Raw genomic sequence first — 17,763 nt, 5'->3', positions numbered from 1 at the left:
CCAGTATGATCAGCAACGTGTCCCTCCGTCCCGAAAGCAGGCGCACGCCATTCCGGTATCTGCACTTATCCCGTCCTCACGCAGGCTATATCAAGCTACAGCAGACCAAGCCGTTCATCCATCAGCAACTCCTTCTGCGCTCCGCGGAAGCATCAACAAGGGGACTATCACCAGTCTACGCCCCATTCAGAAATACCCGGACGCTATTGATCGAGGGTTCGGCGGCTGGCTGTGAAAATGTCAAAAGGTGTGTGTGCACTGATATGCGCGTGTGTGGACCTGGTTCTGGTCCATCCACAAGCATCGTATGATAACTACGGTTGTGGCGGCCGCCCGCCCCGGCAATGATTACTCCTACGACGCTATCGGGTCAGCACTACAAGTTCCAGAACGGAAAACTCGCCCTGTGCGTCTTCGCCGTTTACCAAAGTCGTTCCACCGTATAGCTATACGCTGCCTAGTACACTTCCTCTCCTGTTCGACCGCAAGGAGAAAAGGTTCGGGCATTTCGGGGTACTAAGACCGAATAATGGCCGGCACGACACGTCCCGTAACATGTGGGTGACTCGTCGCACTTGGGCGGATGACGAGCATCTATATCAGCTCTGCTAATCCGCCATGGTACGTGATGCATGACATGAAGCAGGCTTATGTGAGCAGATATGCATCCCCTCTCTCCATGTATCACTCCTTCAATGCGATCCCGAGAAGTTACATGCCGAAAGAACGCTCCTTGTCATTATTACTGCTGGCAGGCAGGCCTTCAGCACAAGCGTAGCAGTTGGTCATGTCTGCTTAATAATGTAGCTTTAGAGCTAAATCACTTCTCCTGTCTTATCCTACCGCCTGTACAAAGAGAGATTCGTAGCAAGTCGTTGAGATGCTGCCCGCCGAAAAACAGTCCAACCCCCATCCCTTTTCCCTGGGATGCCGTGATGCCAAATATGCCAAGATTCAAGTGGTAGATTGTGGACGCCATGAACGCTCCAGTTTGCAAGAAATACAGAAAACAGCCTGATACGATAATCCTTCGTATCCAATAAACCGGGTGGAGCAGCCAATCATATAAGAAAGGGGTATATGTGAAGAACGAGCGGAGCCGGAAGAGCAGAGCCTGGTCTGCTGCAGATGAGAATCGTTCAAGCGGCTGCTTGCGGCGCGGCAGGCGCAGCGGCATCGGGAGTGGCATCGGCTTCTTTGACCGTTTCGTGCACGCCCTCACCTCTACAGAGCGGACACGAGTTGCGTCCTGTTGTCAGCCACTAGAATAGGTTAGCATATGCAACTCCTCGAACACAGGAGACCAACTCACCTGATCAATGCAAATCTTGTGGAACATGTGTTCGCACCTGACCAGCTTCCGCGCCTCCTCATCCACCTCGAAGTCGCATAGGCAGACGAGGCAGCGCGCACCCGGAACGAGACTGATGGTCTCCTCGCCCTCAACAGCCTCGGCCACAAGAGTACCAACACGATCTTGTATCCTGAAGAGACCCGGAGCCGAAGCCACATCCTCTTCGCTCGCAACTGGCGGTTTGGCGGGCCCGAGTATAGAAGAAAGCAACATCATGTCTTCGTAAGTTGGTGAATCAGTGAAGAGACTTGGGGTAGTAAGAATAGGGTGGTTCTCTGGGTAGCTCCCTCCCAGGACGTATATGATCCAGCTCCTCGAACCCTCCCCAGGATTGTTGTCGGGCTCCACGACACCTCTTCTACGGGGTGCACCCGACCCATACCTTGTGAAATCCGACTCGCTCAAGCGTCGTGGGCGAGCATTGCGGGTGTGCGTTTGTGGCTCTTCTGCAGTGGGCTCGAGAGTCGAGCCGGCAGCTCTACGGACGAAGCTGTTCCGCCGTGAAGGTGCCGAGGACTGTATGGTCGGCGAGGGAGGAGAGGTGGAAGTCGCTGGTGTAGTGGCGCCTGATGGGCCGGCTGAGAAGTTGAGCGTCGTCGCGGGCGTGGAGGGTGGGGGGAGAGGCCCCGGGGGAGAGTCAGTAACGGATGACCATGGCCGAGGGTGCTCTTGTGGCGTGCCGCGGTGATGCCTTTGACTGTCGTAATTGGAAGGAAAGTTGAAGCCGCCCATCGAGGCTCGCCGCCTATGGCTGAAGCGTGTCCCGTTCTGTGGTGGTTGTAGGATGTTTGCATTGGCATCGCCTGGTGACGTCGGTGGTGTGGGGAAGCTCGAGAGGGCATCAAGGAAGGGCGGTATGCTGGCATCCTCCTGTCCAGTGCCACTTCCGGGTTGTATGGATCTGATGCCCACAATGATTATCGGCACCATCCTGCCCTCCCCATCCTCGTCGCCTTCTGCTCCGCTATTCCCTGATGCACTGCCACCGCGCCCACTATTATCGTTCCGCCCGTTGTCGGTGCCGGTGCCAAATCTGAACATTCTGAAGAAATTGAGGGGCGCCTGGGCGGCTCCCGGAGTGTCGCCACCTTGTCCGTCCTCGTTGCCTCGGAGCGCCGATGCTATGCTGCCATTCTGCAGCGACTGCAAGAAGGTATCGAATGTGCCGTCTCGGGTTGCTGCTTGGTTGTCGTCGCCCACCAGTGAGGCTGCCGTGGCTGCGGCGGCCAGCGATAGCAGTCTCGACAGCACGTCGGCCTGGTCCTCGCCCTGCCGCAGCTGCTGCACGTTGTCCATGTTCTCTCCATCCTGCCATAGTGACCGTCTCCTCCGCGGGTGTCCTATCATGTTGCGAAGTCGCCGCTGAGACGGAATAATGCCGAGCGCCCGCCCATCCCGGCGCAGCGGGCTCAGAGGAACCAGCGGGCGCGGTCGATGTGCGTCCGGCCGCTCGCCCTGCGAGTTGCTCCGCAGCAGCTGGTCAAAGTCGAGCCCCAGCTCCGGCACCTGCACACGGGGAAGGAAGGGCCCTCGGTCGCTTGCTGCGTGTCTCAGAGCGGAGCGGCTTGGCGTGCTGGTACTGGGTGTGCTGGCTGCAGCGACGCCGGGCGTGGGTTCCGTGTTGCGGGAAGCCATGGGCGGCCGCCTGGACAGCAGGCCCGTCATGGAGCTGAGCGAAGAGCGCGCCCGGTTCAGCCGCGATCGCGAGCGACTGGGCAACGGGGCATCTCCGGGCGCTGACGGGCCAGCATCGTGGCGCCCGAAATGAGAAGAGAGGCGGTTGGAGAGTCTGGTGGTGCTCGTTCGCGGTCGTGAGGGCGTGTCCGGCGCTCTCTGTAGCAGCTCTGGCACCGTGTCGCTGTCGGGCTGGGACGAGGCCAGCAAGCCAGGCGCCCATGACTGCGGCCGCGAGCGCCGCCGTGTTTGCGCGTCCGCAGCGCCCGTGGAATTTGCCTGGCCCATGTTGTGAGGCCGTCCGGCGAGGAAGGCGCGCCTCGAGAATAGAAACGGTCGGAGAGGGTGTCGTCGGTCGATGTGTCTTGGGTCAGAGCGACGAGGTCCAGCGGCGGCAGGCGGTGATGTATGGCGCAGCCGAGCCTTCCCAATTCGTCACGCCGCTAACGCCATGGGGCTACCGCCGTCGATTGCTCTTGCCCAGGTGCCTCGAGTCTATTACTGAAACCACTCGCCGCACCTTTATTCTACAGACTCAATTTCCCTTCCCTCCCCTCAGTGTGTGTGCGTGGCCGCTATCCTGCATAGCCTCACCGCCGCACCCCGGCCTTCTGAGCAGGGGCCGTTGCAGCGCAGAAGCCGCATGAGCCTGCAGTCCTGCCTCATCAGCAGCCATGCAGCACTTCACCACGCAGTTGCGCCATGAACAGAACAGGACACGCTCGTTGCGCGCGAGTCAGTACCACAGGGCAAGAAGAAATAAAGATAAAAGGAAGGAAGATGAATCACTTGCGGATCTAGAGGCCGACGACGAAACGCAGCCAGACGCCATAGCCCAATCGTACGCCTCGTCCACTGCGCCTGGAATAGCTCAGCTGCGTGTCGCAGGCCTATTGCCCAGTCAAGAAGACAAAGTCCCTCCACCACCCTTCCCCCATGCACCTGCGAGCGTGTCCAAACAACACAATGGCCCCGCTAAAGTCCAAGAGGAAATGGCCAGACCGCCTTCACGCCTCTACGCCGTCCACGCCTCTTCCAAAGGTGGTGCCGTCCAAGGCCATCCAGAGGCTCAGAAGAGGGCTCATCTCGATTCTCTGTCGACGCTGATGCATTGCTGTCTGCTCAAGGGAGATTACGAGCGTGCGGGGAGAGCGTGGGGCATGATTTTACGGACGCAGGTTGCTGGTGGGCGCCCTGTAGATCCCCGTAACCACGGACGCTGGGGCATCGGTGCTGAAATAGCGCTGCGTCGAACGCCACAGACGCTGATGGAGCACAGATTCTCTCCAGAAGGCTTTGAGCTTGCTCGTGAATATTATAATCGTCTCATTATCCAACACCCAACCCGGAAATTGCAACCCCATGCTGTTGACGAGAGGACATTTTACCCACCCATGTTCTCGTTGTGGATCTACGAAGTCCGCGAAAAGAGCAAGCGTGCAAGACAGCAGCTGCACGACGACGTTGCAAACCAATCGCGCTCCTCTCGAAGCACGTCAGTCGACAGTAACATCAGTGAGACTCCGGACAACTCTTCCGCAAAAGAGGCGACAATTCAAGCGGAGGAACTTAATCAAGCTCTGGAGATTGCAGAGCGCCTCGACCAAGTCATATCATCTCCGCCATTTGATAAGCAGGCAAGTCTCCTGGAACTCCGTGGCCACATTTCTTTATGGGTTAGTGATCTCACAATGGGGGATATGGATACCCATGCGGACTGGGCTATGAATCCATCTACGCACTCAAGTCCAGCTCCAGAACAACTCAAACGACTTGCGAAAGCTCATCATGAAGTGCTAGCAGCGCAGGCGTTTCTCGAACGAGCTGTTGCGAATGGGGCTGAGAGCCAGGCAGCAACTCTGTCAAGTATCAACATCAAGCGTAGGAGTCTGGTCAAAACTATGGAGCAGTTGCGTACTGCCAGGTGAGGCAAGCACCTCACGGATGAACAAACTTTGATTTCCGCGTTATACCCAACCTCTTCTTACAAGACTATTACAATTTGAGACCATGCACCAAGGTCCCGATACGTGAGTATCCGCTTCTCACGTCTCTCTTCTCGTACATTCCAACCCTCCTCCAGCATTATCTGACTGAGGTCTGACGCCTGCAAACACCGCAAGTCTAGGCGTAGGAGGCGGCGAGGACAAGACAAAAAGCAAAGTCAGCCACCTCCCAATCATACACAATCCTGCACAACAGCCTCGTATGTGGAACGCTAAACATGGCTCCGAGCTCAAACCTAGAAGGCCGCGCAATTTGCGATCGAGCGTGTCGCGTCGCATCAACATGATCAACGATGTCACATGAGCTTGACATAACATAATCGCACGCCAACGAGAGGAGAGGCAACGTTGAACTCGAATCTTCATTTGGGCAGTAGAGTCTTCGCCCGGGTATCCTAGTGACTGGAAAAGAAAAGCTAGTAAGAAAGCCAGACCCGTTTAAACGCCAAAGCACCCCCATGAGAAGCCAAAGTCATTCATACCCTTCCCGCCAACACTACATCGATCAAAGGAAGCCACCAAAGATAATCCCACGGATTTGACATGTTAGCCCAAGCCATCTAGCACTGAGGCGAGTTGCAGATCTTGCGCACGTTCTGGGGTACGAAGGTCTGGGGTCCACCAGTGCAGACGCGCTTGTCGCCTTCAGTGTGGCAGTTAAGCGGGTCGATCTTGACTGCGGTACCTGAGATCCACTGGTTGCTGGTCTACTGTTAGTGGTCGTATGTGAAGGAATGTAGTAGTGGACTCACCCTGAGCAGGTCCAGGAGTGGCTGATCTGGTAGTAGGCCTGATCTTGAGGTCCACGGAGATCGAAGAGAAGACGGCGGTCAGCGACCTGGCACTCGTTGTTGTTGGGGACAGATGCACCGGAACCGCCGCAGTGAACGCCGTTCTGGACGGGGTCGTCGTTGCCGCCTCCGGAGAAGGAAGACTTGAAGGTGAAGTCAACGCTACCGGAGGTAGCAGAGGTGACGAGCTTGTAGTCGGAGATGGTGTAAGAGACCGGGATACAGCCTTCATCGCCGCGGACAGCAAGGCTGGCGGGAGCAGCTACGGCAACAGCGGCAAAGACCATTGCGAGGGTGTAGGAAGAGCGCATCTTGAGGGTATGTGGCTTTGGTAAGAGGTGGAAACTTGGTAGCAGAGTGAGTTGAGGGGCTGCGTGAGTTGAAGAGTTGATACTTTTGTGAGTGCGATGACGAGAAGGAAAAGGTATTGGAAGAGATTTTTGAGTTATATATACTGGCAGGAGCGTTCGCTATGGCGCAATTCGGGGCCGCTACCGGCAGGGGCGACGGGCCAGATGCGTACGAGAAAGTGACTGGAAGGCGAAAAATCGGGTTTGGGTCCGTTCGTAGGTCGCAAGACGAGCAAGATGAGCAAGTTATTTGGGGCTGTACGAAGAAGAGCTAGCGGGTTCTCGAGGTTCAGCAAGGAGATCTTGCGGCTGAAGGTGCAATTGGGCAGGTCTCAGTATAAGCTTACGCGCAGCTGTTGGGTTGTACTACCAGCAGCTGAGCTACATACTAAGGTAATTACCAATAGCTGAGCCATGTAATGAGGGACTAGATTAAGGACAAAGCGACGTTTGCGAAACGAGCGTTGGAGGTTCCCGTGGGTAGCACGCCATATAGAAACCGACAAAGGCAAAGACGAGTGGCAGATGATCATGGTCAGACATATCCGCAAGAGATGTGGAAGTAGGACATCATTGCCCGTCTGTCAACAGTAGGACACACTATGGTCAGAACGCAAGAGCCAGAAGTAGGTACTAGAACAACAGCATTTGTTGTCCCCAATTCACTCTATAATTTAGCAATTAGAAAACTCAAGGGAAAGAGATGTAAAATATAACCAGAAGCAAGCCTTGTTCTTTCATTCCTTGATCAGGGGCTTTGTTGTGTTGTAACGTTCGAAGATTCACCTGTTCTGACTTCCGCGTTCCTGCGGGAGGACGTATGCACCTTTGAAGGTGCTCAGAACACATGCTCAGAAGACAAAGAGCGAGCCCGGTGTAGTGGAGGAGACAGTATCAAATGTCCACGGTTGGGTTGGTTCGATAAGGAGGAGACAGTACCTTGTAGGGCGATGGTGCGTCATTGGCCCGGAAGCGAAAGACCAGCATGGCACTCCCGCGGGGAGCATCGTCATTTCACATGAGCAAGTTGGCTGCCCAGACGCACTCCAACACAATGGACATCACACCAGTATTCAACCAGATACTCGCCAAACACGATGCGCGCCCGATCGAGCCTCATGTATTCCGTGTCGAGGCCCTAGATGATTTTGTGAAGGAGGCATACCGCATTGTAGGCCACGTTGCGCGCCTGGACCCGAGGGGAGGTGAAAGCTAACTGTCGCAGCGAGGTCACATTGCGAAGCTCCACACGGACCTGAAGTCGATACGGCAAAGTTATCTCTCGACGGCGCATCCTCCCCGCCGGAAGCAGTACACGCGAACCAACGGCTCCGCGACGTCGGCAGACAAAGATGCAAAGTACCTCAGCGACACGCAGCGCAACGAGATTGACGCCCAAGCGAAAGAATCGATACACGGGCTGAACGATGCTATCAAAAGGCTGGGCATTGCTGAGCAGACACGGCAGGAAACGCAGACGCAGGTTGCTTTGAAGAAGCGCGCAAAGCAGGGCCTAGGTGCGCTTGGACGATGGGCAGCAGGCGGGGCAATCACAGCAAAGAGCGTCGAGGAGGAGATCCAGGAGGCCAAGGCAAATACGATCAAGGCGCATCGCGAGGGTATAATATGGTCGCTGCAGAAGCAGCTGGAGCAGTGCGGCCAATTCCAGAGCGACATGATGGAGATACGGCTCATGCGCGAGGTGGAGAAGAGCAAGAGCGTGCTGTACAAGACGAGGACCACGGGACCAACGAGCAGCGACTACAGCGGCATGAATGGCAGCAGTGCAGGCAACGAGTCTGCAGGCTATCGCGCGAAGCCTACGTACAACCCCGACGAGTCGAGCGCGGTGATCGAGAATCAGCTCGACCCCGAGCAGCTCCAGCTATTTGCGCAGGAGAATCAGGACATGCTCAAGCAGTATGAGGACCAACTCGACAAAGTTCGGTACGTACTCGAACGTGCGCATGATGAGCAACTACTGACACGGCCAGCGCAACCGAAAAGTCCCTCACCGAGATTTCGGAACTACAGTCGACGCTCGCGTCCAACCTCAGCATGCAGGCGGCGCACATTGACCAGCTCATCGAAGACTCGTTCAACACGACAGAGAATGTAGGGAGCGGGAACAAGGAGCTCAAGCGTGCGACGGAGCGGGGCAGCACGGCGCAGAAGCTGTTCTGGGCGACAAGTATCTTCTGCACGACACTTGTCTTGTGGGACTTGTTCATCTGAAGCGTGCAGGAAGACAGGCTGGTGTTGTTAGTAGACAGTCTACATGTGAATCAATCGCGACCTCGCCGTTAGTATCCGCTGCGCTCTGAGTGGACCAGATTCCCAGAAGCAGGAAAATCAGCCCATGTGGGGTGGGCAGACATGAACCAAGTGCAACGCAGACCCACAACGGTTCATCGCTAGCCAGGTGGTAGCAAGTTTACTCATGTCCGAGAAATGGTCGTGGTGATGCCCTGCATGTGAGACGGCCTGTCTGGCTGACATGATGGCGCGGTAACTTGTGCCTCGGCTTGCCTGCTCACACGACGCTGCGGCAGACCTTCCGAGCGTCAACTCTATATAACGAGCTGGCCGAGAGCCGTCGCCATGTCTGCATCTCTTGCTCATCGTCTCGCGCCGGCCCTCCCGGTTCTCCGCATCTCGTCTCCAAAAGCAAACTGCGGGGTTTAGCGTGGGCGGACGCGGCTTCCCTTTCCTAGGCAGCGGCAGCGGCAGCGGTGAAACGTAAACGTGGGAGCGCTCCTACGCCGTAATCATGCCAGACTCACATACCTCCTCCTCCTCCTCCACCCCTCCCCAGACCTCGTCCAAGACACGCCTCTCCCAGATCTCCTCCCACATCGAACCCATGGCTGCCACCGCTTTCGACGCGAATGTCGTCCCCCAGGCGCCCGAAGACCCGCTCTTCGGCCTCATGGCTGCCTTCCGTCGCGACGAGGACCCCAACAAGGTCGACCTGGGCATTGGCGCCTACCGCGACGACAATGCAAAGCCCTGGATTCTGCCCGTCGTCAAGAAGGTACGCCATCGCGCCTTCCTCGTGTCCACACAACACAGGCTAACACTACACGTCCACAGGCCGACGACAGACTGCGCGACGACCCCAACCTCAACCACGAGTACCTCCCCATCGCCGGTCTCGCCGAGTTCACAACCGCCTCCCAGAAGCTCGTGCTCGGTGGTGACAGCCCCGCCATCAAGGAGAAGCGGGTGAGGACGCCCCTCCATCACGTCATGACTTGAGCTCACACCACACAGGTCACCAGCTTGCAGACTATCTCTGGCACCGGCGCCGTCCACTTGGGCGCCCTCTTCCTCGCCAAGTTCTACAAGACCCAGAGCCAGCGGACCGCCTACTTCTCCGACCCGACATGGGCCAACCACTTCCAGATCTTCTCCAACGTCGGCCTCGAATACAAGACATACCCCTACTTCTCCAAGAAGACCAAGGGCCTCGACTTCGATGGCATGATCAGTGCCCTGCAAGATGCGGCAGAGGGCAGCATCATCGTACTGCACGCGTGTGCTCACAACCCCACCGGCGTCGACGCTACACAGGAGCAGTGGAAGAAGATTGCCGAGGTGATCAAGTCAAAGAAGCACTTTCCTTTCTTCGACACCGCGTACCAGGGCTTTGCTTCGGGTGATCTTGCAACTGACGGCTGGGCCATCCGCTACTTTGTCGAGCAGGGCTTCGAGCTCTGCATTGCCCAGTCCTACGCAAAGAACTTTGGTCTGTACGGCGAGCGAGCAGGCTGCTTCCACTTCGTCACCTCGCCCTCATCCGACGCCGAGTCCACCATCAAGCGCATCGCCTCACAGCTCGCCATCCTCCAGCGCTCCGAGATCTCAAATCCTCCTGCCTACGGTGCCCGCATCGCCTCGACCGTCCTCAACGACCCCCAGCTCTTCGCTGAATGGGAAGACAACCTCCGCACAATGTCTGGTCGTATAAAGGAGATGCGCAAGGCGCTTCGTAGCAAGCTCGAGGACATGGGCACACCCGGCACATGGAACCACATCACAGAGCAGATTGGCATGTTCAGCTTCACCGGCTTGACAGAGCAGCAGGTTCTGAAGATCCGGGAAGACTCCCATGTGTACATGACCAAGAACGGTCGTATCTCCATGGCTGGCCTGAACACACACAACGTCGACTACTTTGCGAAGGCTGTCGACAAGGTTGTGAGGGAGACACAGTAGGGTGGAGGCATAGCACCTTGTAGAGGTTTTCAGGAGTCTTGCTAGCCACGACTGGCCGAAGCTGGAACGTGTTACGATTATCCGAGACGGCGACCAAGCCGTACTGTTGGGATGGAGAATCTATCATAGACTAGTCCTCCCCTCATCTAGACTATTAGAGTCCGCTATTGAACATCCGGATGTGATGCCATTTCCCCCCTCTGGTCTAACACTTAAAAGACTGTACAAATACATCGCTTCGGCAGACAACGAATAAAGGGTCTCTGGACAGTCACATTCATGAGACTCGGTGTGGCATACATGATAGCAGACAAAAGAATGATATGTTTAAATCAACACATAGGGTATACAGCTCCAGCGGTCCACCTGACGACAAAGGAATAAACCCGCATACAAGCAGTGAGACGAACAACAGCCGTCCGCACATCTTCAATGTCCTCATCATACGCACCATATTCATCATTATCGCAAACTAATGCGTCTATTTAACCCCTTTGCTATGTGTAAACCTCGCAATGCTGCCAATACTCCAGCTTTTCCCTTTTCTCTCCTTTTCCCGATGCTTCTTCTCCTCACGTTCCCGTACCTCGTCACTCGATTCCAAGAGACTGTCTCCACTGAGCCGCTTTAACATGTCGAGAGTCGAAGACGTTTTGCGCAGACGGCTCTTTTTCGGGGGTGGCGGCGGGACAAGATCGTCGAAAGTTGGAGTGCGCCATTGTAGGACGTTCGTGTCTACGGGTAGAGGCGGGAGAGGGGCATCGTTTCGCTTGATAGTAACGAATCTATCCTCCATGGGTGGGAGAAGCATGGAAGATGCGACGGGTGATAGGATGTGTTCTTCTATGTCATCGCTGTTGTTGCTACCGTAGCTCCATGACGACTCATTCGTTCCTTGGATGGGCAAGCTTATCGCGCTACTGCTGTTTGACGAGTAAGCCGAGTACTGGTATGGGTGCGGTAGTGGTGCTGAATGAGGTGGTTCATAGTCGTCGGGTCTAGGCTCAGGTCTACTCGCGTCCACAAGGAGGGAATCTGATTGCGCACGCTCTTTGGGTAGAAAGGGATTGTCTCGGAAAGCCGGGTGGTCAGACAGTGCTGGTGGCGGATATGTTGGTGCTCTCCACACTGACATTGGTGGCCTGGGTTGTCGCTGAACGTGTTGGGATGACCTGGCTGATGTGTCTGCGGAGTGTGGACGCGTCGTCATGGTTGGTACAGTCAGACTTGTTTGCGACACGGTTCTGGACAATGGAGACAGGAGCCGTGGTGAAGCGGATCGCGCGCGCGACTCGGAGGCGGTCTTTCGTAGAGTATGTGACTCAGTAGGGGCCGGTGGCTCTGCTATCGGAAGTGGCTTGGAGAATGCCTTCTCTTGTGCCTTCAACCAATCCGGGGTTGCGCATGCTGATATCGCTGACGCATCGTAATTCAGACTGGAAGGATCCGCTTCGCCCGTGGTGAGTAGTTTCTCGATTGCTTCACGCAGGTCCTGCGGATCGACGTTGTCAGAAGCTCGCGTAACGGCCCACTGCGGGTGGTTGACTTTTATGGATAGCTGCCTTGAACGGGAACCTTCAGACGATACGGTAGAGGTGTCTGAGAGGCCAGGTGGGTCGCCATGGGAGTGGCTCCCATTATCCGTACGGCACTCCTCTAATACCGGTGGCACCTGAAAGATCTGAGAGGACTTCGTCGCTAGTGGGCGGATACATGGCCACGAAAGTGACTCTTGCATGAGGTCGTGGATGTCCGGTTCTGTTGACAGTGTGTCCAACTCCTCCAACTTCTTCGCTACCCCCGGGTTCTGCGTACATCGCAGCTTAGAGAGGTACGCGCTGCATGCTTGTGTGTTGGAGAGTGGATGGCCGTAGTCGATCAGATCTTCCAGTACCCTCGTGAATTCAGTGTTGAAGTCCTGGATGCTTGCGTACTGGTCGATGTGTAGGTTTAGGAAATGGCAGAATGCGTGGTGGTATCCAGAAAAGCTAAAGACACCGAAGTTATCGTCCAATGCTTGCAGCATTTCTTGCGAAGTGTGGTTGATGGGAGGAAGGGGTGGCCCGACTTCGAAAACTTCCTGCATCACTTCTTCTGCCACAGAAAGAAACATGTCCAGCTTGACCTCGCGATCTTGTCGAACCCATGCTCTTCGCTCCTCGAGCAGGCTCGGCTCTACGTCTTTCGTTTCCTCTGGGGAAATGGCTGGAACTGGCCGTGCCTTTGGCATAGGCATGGGTAGAGCGCCATTGCAGTATTTCCAAGTATCTTTCGATTCCAGGGCGAACTGAAGACTGCGTCGCCAGCGAGAGTACTCCGGCCCGCTGGAGTCTAGTTTTAGGATGGGGACGCCGGGTAGGCGTGGAGAGGTTTGTGGCTGCATTAGTCCTGGTTTCGCAGGCGTAACTGCACTTCTGAACGGTGCAGTTGATGGAAGGAGCTCGTAGGAGAATAATCACCAAGGAGACCAAGCACATTTGAACATCACCGCATAACACAACAGCCCATCAGCATCGTCTCACCAGAATATGGCCGCATGCACATCAGCCCTGGCACCCTAGCTCTTTGTTCCAAGGCCGGACTTCCACAAAGGCGAGCCAACCGTAGCTTGAAGCATACAGCCATGCACAACCACCATGATCCCAGATTAGGTGTCGCACGCACCAGGACCCCTTACCTACACAATCATTGAATTGGGTTTGGGCCGTTTTCGTCGAGTACCAAGACTGACGTGTAGCAGACTTCTGGCCGTTGACCGTACTCCGCGTCGGGTAGTAATGGGTGCGCAAGCGAATCAAAGCTATGGAACGCGTGGCGGTATGAGGATTATTGGTCGTCGGAATCCGGTGGCTGCGGGGAGTTTCTCTGTTCCCGCCTCATCTTCATGTCCGAAACGCAACGTTGCGGCTCTTCGCGGGATCAGGCGAACAATCGAAACTTTTTGACATCGGGCCTTTTGCCGCCTATGACGATGCCAACGTCAACTATGATGACTTTGATCGACCAAGATTGAGCTCTCAGTCTGCGAAGACGGTAAGTGGGTGGGGTCGTTCGGGATTACGAGTGTCTGGGTGGAGGTGTGGAGGCACCAGGCTTCTGGGTGGCACCCCACCACATCTACGCATAGTCCGAGCTAAGAATAATTGGTTTATATAATGTTTGAGTCCACTGTCTTTCATCGAAGCAGCAATAGCAGCAAAAACGGGGGCGTTGTGGCGGAGTGGTTATCGCGCAAGACTAGAAATCTTGTTCCTTCGGGAGCGTCAGTTCGAATCTGGCCAACGTCGATCTTTTTGCGCATGGAGGGTGGTAGGTCTCTCTGGCTGAAGCCCTACTTTTTGCGCTTTTCTACGTGACAACATTGTGTTAACTGCCAAGCCCATCTTGGCGTACACACACTCCCCAATCCGGACAGCCGCCATCGAACTTCCCATGCCACTGCGACCCTTTCCGTTTCCCTTCCGCGTGGGCACCGATATTTGCAATGTCCCAAGAGTGCGATCCATCATCACGCCCCGTACCGGCAGCGAAGGCGAGCCTCTGCGTCCTCTGCGTCACTACCTGAAGCGAGTGTTCACCGAGCACGAGCGCCAGTATTTCTGGAATCGCTTTGGGCCCGAAGAATCCGTATTGGAGAAGGCAGATGTAATCTCCAAATTTCTCGCTGGCAGGTGAGTATTCGCATCAGCTTAATCTCCCAACCAGGAGCTTACGTGATACAAGGTTCGCAGCGAAAGAAGCTTGCCGCAAAGCAATTCAACACCTCGACATTGTTCAAAGAGGGTTCAAGCATATCATGATCCTCCCTGTTACCGCGGTTGATCGCAGTAAGCACCAATCGCTACGGCCCCAGGGCTTGATTTTGGATATGGTCTACGAGGATTTCGAGCCAACCTGGGTGAAGCCTGACGGCAAAATTGGACTGATCGATATGAGCGAGATCGATGGGCAGCTGTGCGAAATTAGCATCAGCCATGATGGAGACTATGCAACTGCTGTCGCTATAGTGCCAACGGCGGACAAGTGGGAACATTGATTCGGATGGTTCTGGTGCGGATTTTCTCGTTTGTCATGTTTTGCTGAACCAATCCATGGATGCTGGTACCAAAGATCTTTGTCAATCATGAAATCTCCATCCCCAATTCGACATAACCACGACCATCACATATGGCTTTATCCATTCTGTTGCTGCCCAGAAAATGCGTCTAGCTGCTTACACGAACGAACTTCCGTAGCGACTTGAACTACACATTACATCACAACATGACAACCACATATACAAGGTCTACGTTTGGCAAGTCCAACATGTTCGCGCCCGCGCTGCCATCAGCATGGCAGCGTATACAGCAGGATCCAATACTCTTCATCGCACAGTGGTTATATGCTCACCGACCGCTTTCGACAATATCACAGCCCGCGTCCACAGCATCGAAGTCCGCTTCTACGATCCTTGTTAGGGTTATCTGCATCTCCGATACGCACAATGAGCAGCCGCATGTACCGAACGGCGACATCTTGATCCACGCCGGCGATCTGACAGTCAACGGCACATTTGAAGAGCTGCAGTTACAGCTCGACTGGTTGAACAGTCTGCCACACCAACACAAGATCGTCATAGCAGGGAATCACGATTTGCTCCTCGATCAGTCCTTCTTTCGCCGCAACCCACGACTTGCAAGCCGAGAGAATGATGAACGCAGACTGCGAGATCTCAGATGGAGAAGTGTAGTATACCTCGAGAACGAGCTGAGGGTGCTCAACGTTGGGGACAGGGACGTCAAGGTCTATGGAAGTCCCATGACGCCGAAATACGGCAACTGGGCGTTCCAATACCCAGCAAAAGACATATGGTCAAACACTGTCCCGGAGGCGACGGACATACTCGTCACGCATGGCCCTGCCAAAGGCCACCTCGACTCGTCATCCGCGAACCCATCTTACTTGCAGGGCTGTGCTCATCTTCAGCGGGAACTCTGGCGTGTGAAGCCGCGACTCCATGTCTGCGGGCATATTCACTCAGGAAGGGGCGTCGAGTGTAGTGACTGGGGATGGCTACAGTGGGACTATGACGCTGTATGTTGTGGCGAAGAAGGACGCGTCGTCGTCCTGAGGATGCTGGCTTGCTGGGTCTGGCTGTGGGTACTCTGCATGTTGGGAAGAGCAGCGAATGGACGGACTATGACGAGTGTGAATGCAGCAGTTGTTGGTGAAGGGCTCGCAGAAGGCGAGCAAACTCTTCTCGTAGATCTTCGGTAACTTGCAACGATTGCCACGTCATGAGACATCTTTCCTCGTTGTACACGTAACATGTACTGTTTGTATGCCTCAACACGATGTCAAGGTTTACGTGCTGTCTCTATCCCCAGTGGCACTCCACAAACACCAGACGGAGACACATGTCGTATAGCGGTGCAAACCATATACACAAGTCTGATGGGAGGCTTCTGGAAGCCGGTAATGCCCAGGTTACAAGAGTGCTTGGCCACCAAAGTGGAGATAGAGATTCTAGGTTCATGCGTGCCGTCATGCCCCACCGATCCTCGTGGAAGCGACACAGAACGCGTTTCGGGAGACAAGATCCATAAACAACGACCCTGCGAGAGGCTGCGGCATGTGGATCTGACAGGAAACAACAGTGGAAGTCGGGCATAAGGTGAAATGCAGCCTCAGCCTCAGCCTTGTGTAATCCGAGCAGTTGAAGCCTGCATAGAGTATACTGTAGGACCAGAAATATAGCATGAAAATGACGATCGCAACCGTGCCCAATGCAGAGGCGGGGCCTGGGGCTATATGTTCAGATTGTTAAGGAATGTTTTTCTTCTAGTCGGCAGGAATGGTTTCGAAACGTTCAAGCGCATGCCGGCAAGGGTGGTCTCACGGTGTTGGAATGTCACCCAGCACAGCACAGCACAGCACAGCACAGCAAAGCGCGTGCATGCTGTTCAGATCTAAAAGATCAGCCGTCGACATGTCTAACCGTGGCGGCGGAAGTCTCCTTACGATGCTTTGAATTACGGGTATGTTGGCCTCGACCAAATGGTAAAGCCAAGCGACAGAAAGGGGAATCCCAGGAAACGAGGAGACAGCCCGATGCCGCGGTGCATTGGCTGGACCATTGGATCGGCTCAGACCTGTGGGTTGGATTCACACCTTCCTCGTACAGTGCTACGCAGGAGCTTGAAACGAGTCACAGTACCCGATGACCCGATGACAAGGCGAGCCTCGGCACCCGCCAGGTGGAATGTTTGTAGAACGTCGACAGACAACCAAATATAGCTGTGGCAGGCGTTCATAGTCGCAGACCGAGAGATATGAAACGTTAGAGCACGGAATGCGCATCTGAGGCGCTGATGGAATGGCGTCAGTCAAGGCCATGCTGACTTGAGAGATGAAGGACAGTCCAGTCAGAAAGTACCGGTACCAGGAGCCGACGTCGAGGCTGCAGTCCAAGTGAAGGCTAGCCACGGACAGGGGCTACCTCGAACCTAGGGCGCTGTAAAGTTCATGTCGTTCGCTGGGGCGCAGGCGTGGAGGCGGCGAGCAGAAGTCGAAACCAGCCGTCTGCCCTAGGACGAACTTTGGCGAGTCGTCGAGAGGACAGTCCTGGACGATGCAGGCAAAGCGCACATGGCTGTCAAAAAACGATAGCGTGGTACGGTAGTAGTTGGTCGCACTTCGGAATGACTGTGGACACAGACCGGCAAAATGGCTTGCTCAGCGAAGGAATTGGGTGGCTGCAGGCGATACGCAGCCCTGCAGTTTCCTACAGTCAGCCGGTAGAGACGTTGGAATCACAGTGTGCAGGGCCCAGGAAGGTGCCGCGATATTGCTTCTGAGCGAACAATCAAAGCATGTCCACGGGGTTGGGTGCAGCATGAGGCGGCGTGGTGAGCGATCATCATCATTCGCATGCGAGCGGGACCCGTGTCATGCCGAAATGAAGGGCTCGGCAAGGGCAAGGGCTGCGCCTTCTCTTATTGGCCGCCTGATGGCCGTTCCTTCCTCAGCAGCGTGCGCATCGAACGGTGGGGAGCAAGGCGCTGGAGATGGACATCAACACTGCGCAGGCGGCCGCCTCCAAATTCCTCGAAATTGAGGGTTCAGTCGCCGTGTCGTAGGCAAGGGATACTCCATGTCTTGGGCTATACGGTAGCACAGCCGGGGTATTGATATATTACCCTTGGCTAGTGCGGTTTGAGCTCACAGCCGTCTGCACGACCAGGGCCTCGCGGCCAGATGCAAATTAATCCACAGGCGCACCGTGGCGGCATGCGCAATCTGCTGCTGATGGAGACACAATGTCCGCTTCGCCTTTTCGTCGTCGCAGCCTCTGAAGTCTTGCTGTCTCCTGTCACATAACCTTCACACCG

General features: G+C 55.4%; 7 protein-coding genes and 1 non-coding gene across 8 annotated transcripts; 5 read left to right on the top strand and 3 right to left on the bottom strand.

Annotated features, from left to right (window-relative positions):
• Positions 1-1,139: 1,139 nt before the first annotated feature.
• On the bottom strand, positions 1,140-3,316 carry J4E88_005576 (uncharacterized protein; the record flags this gene model as incomplete). Its single annotated transcript, XM_049399211.1, has 2 exons — positions 1,140-1,262; positions 1,313-3,316. 2 exons carry the CDS (start codon positions 3,314-3,316, stop codon positions 1,140-1,142), a joined length of 2,127 nt encoding a protein of 708 aa, XP_049255002.1.
• Positions 3,317-3,702: 386 nt separating this feature from the next.
• Positions 3,703-4,956, top strand: J4E88_005575 (uncharacterized protein; the record flags this gene model as incomplete). Its single annotated transcript, XM_049399210.1, has 1 exon — positions 3,703-4,956. One exon carries the CDS (start codon positions 3,703-3,705, stop codon positions 4,954-4,956), a length of 1,254 nt encoding a protein of 417 aa, XP_049255001.1.
• Positions 4,957-5,594: 638 nt separating this feature from the next.
• J4E88_005574 (uncharacterized protein) lies at positions 5,595-6,136 on the bottom strand (the record flags this gene model as incomplete). The annotated part of the gene is made up of 2 exons (XM_049399209.1): positions 5,595-5,736; positions 5,787-6,136. The coding sequence occupies 2 exons, from the start codon at positions 6,134-6,136 to the stop codon at positions 5,595-5,597; spliced, it is 492 nt and encodes a 163-aa protein (XP_049255000.1).
• Positions 6,137-7,229: 1,093 nt separating this feature from the next.
• J4E88_005573 (uncharacterized protein) lies at positions 7,230-8,410 on the top strand (the record flags this gene model as incomplete). Its single annotated transcript, XM_049399208.1, has 3 exons — positions 7,230-7,346; positions 7,401-8,122; positions 8,170-8,410. 3 exons carry the CDS (start codon positions 7,230-7,232, stop codon positions 8,408-8,410), a joined length of 1,080 nt encoding a protein of 359 aa, XP_049254999.1.
• A 535-nt stretch (positions 8,411-8,945) lies between these two features.
• J4E88_005572 (uncharacterized protein) lies at positions 8,946-10,393 on the top strand (the record flags this gene model as incomplete). The annotated part of the gene is made up of 3 exons (XM_049399207.1): positions 8,946-9,209; positions 9,269-9,400; positions 9,449-10,393. The coding sequence occupies 3 exons, from the start codon at positions 8,946-8,948 to the stop codon at positions 10,391-10,393; spliced, it is 1,341 nt and encodes a 446-aa protein (XP_049254998.1).
• Positions 10,394-10,874: 481 nt separating this feature from the next.
• Positions 10,875-12,776, bottom strand: J4E88_005571 (uncharacterized protein; the record flags this gene model as incomplete). The annotated part of the gene is made up of 1 exon (XM_049399206.1): positions 10,875-12,776. The coding sequence occupies one exon, from the start codon at positions 12,774-12,776 to the stop codon at positions 10,875-10,877; it is 1,902 nt and encodes a 633-aa protein (XP_049254997.1).
• An 823-nt stretch (positions 12,777-13,599) lies between these two features.
• Positions 13,600-13,680, top strand: J4E88_005570. The gene has a single exon. It is a non-coding gene; the product is annotated as a tRNA-Ser (tRNA).
• Positions 13,681-14,724: 1,044 nt separating this feature from the next.
• J4E88_005569 (uncharacterized protein) lies at positions 14,725-15,377 on the top strand (the record flags this gene model as incomplete). The annotated part of the gene is made up of 3 exons (XM_049399205.1): positions 14,725-14,732; positions 14,851-15,312; positions 15,341-15,377. The coding sequence occupies 3 exons, from the start codon at positions 14,725-14,727 to the stop codon at positions 15,375-15,377; spliced, it is 507 nt and encodes a 168-aa protein (XP_049254996.1).
• Positions 15,378-17,763: the final 2,386 nt, after the last annotated feature.

This window comes from Alternaria novae-zelandiae (assembly GCF_023758075.1).
Source record: "Alternaria novae-zelandiae strain BMP 2774 chromosome Unknown scaffold_10, whole genome shotgun sequence".
Classification (NCBI taxonomy): Eukaryota; Fungi; Ascomycota; class Dothideomycetes; order Pleosporales; family Pleosporaceae; genus Alternaria; species Alternaria novae-zelandiae.
The sequence above is the reverse complement of the archived record's forward strand: the minus strand, read 5'-3'. Positions and strand labels throughout refer to the sequence as shown.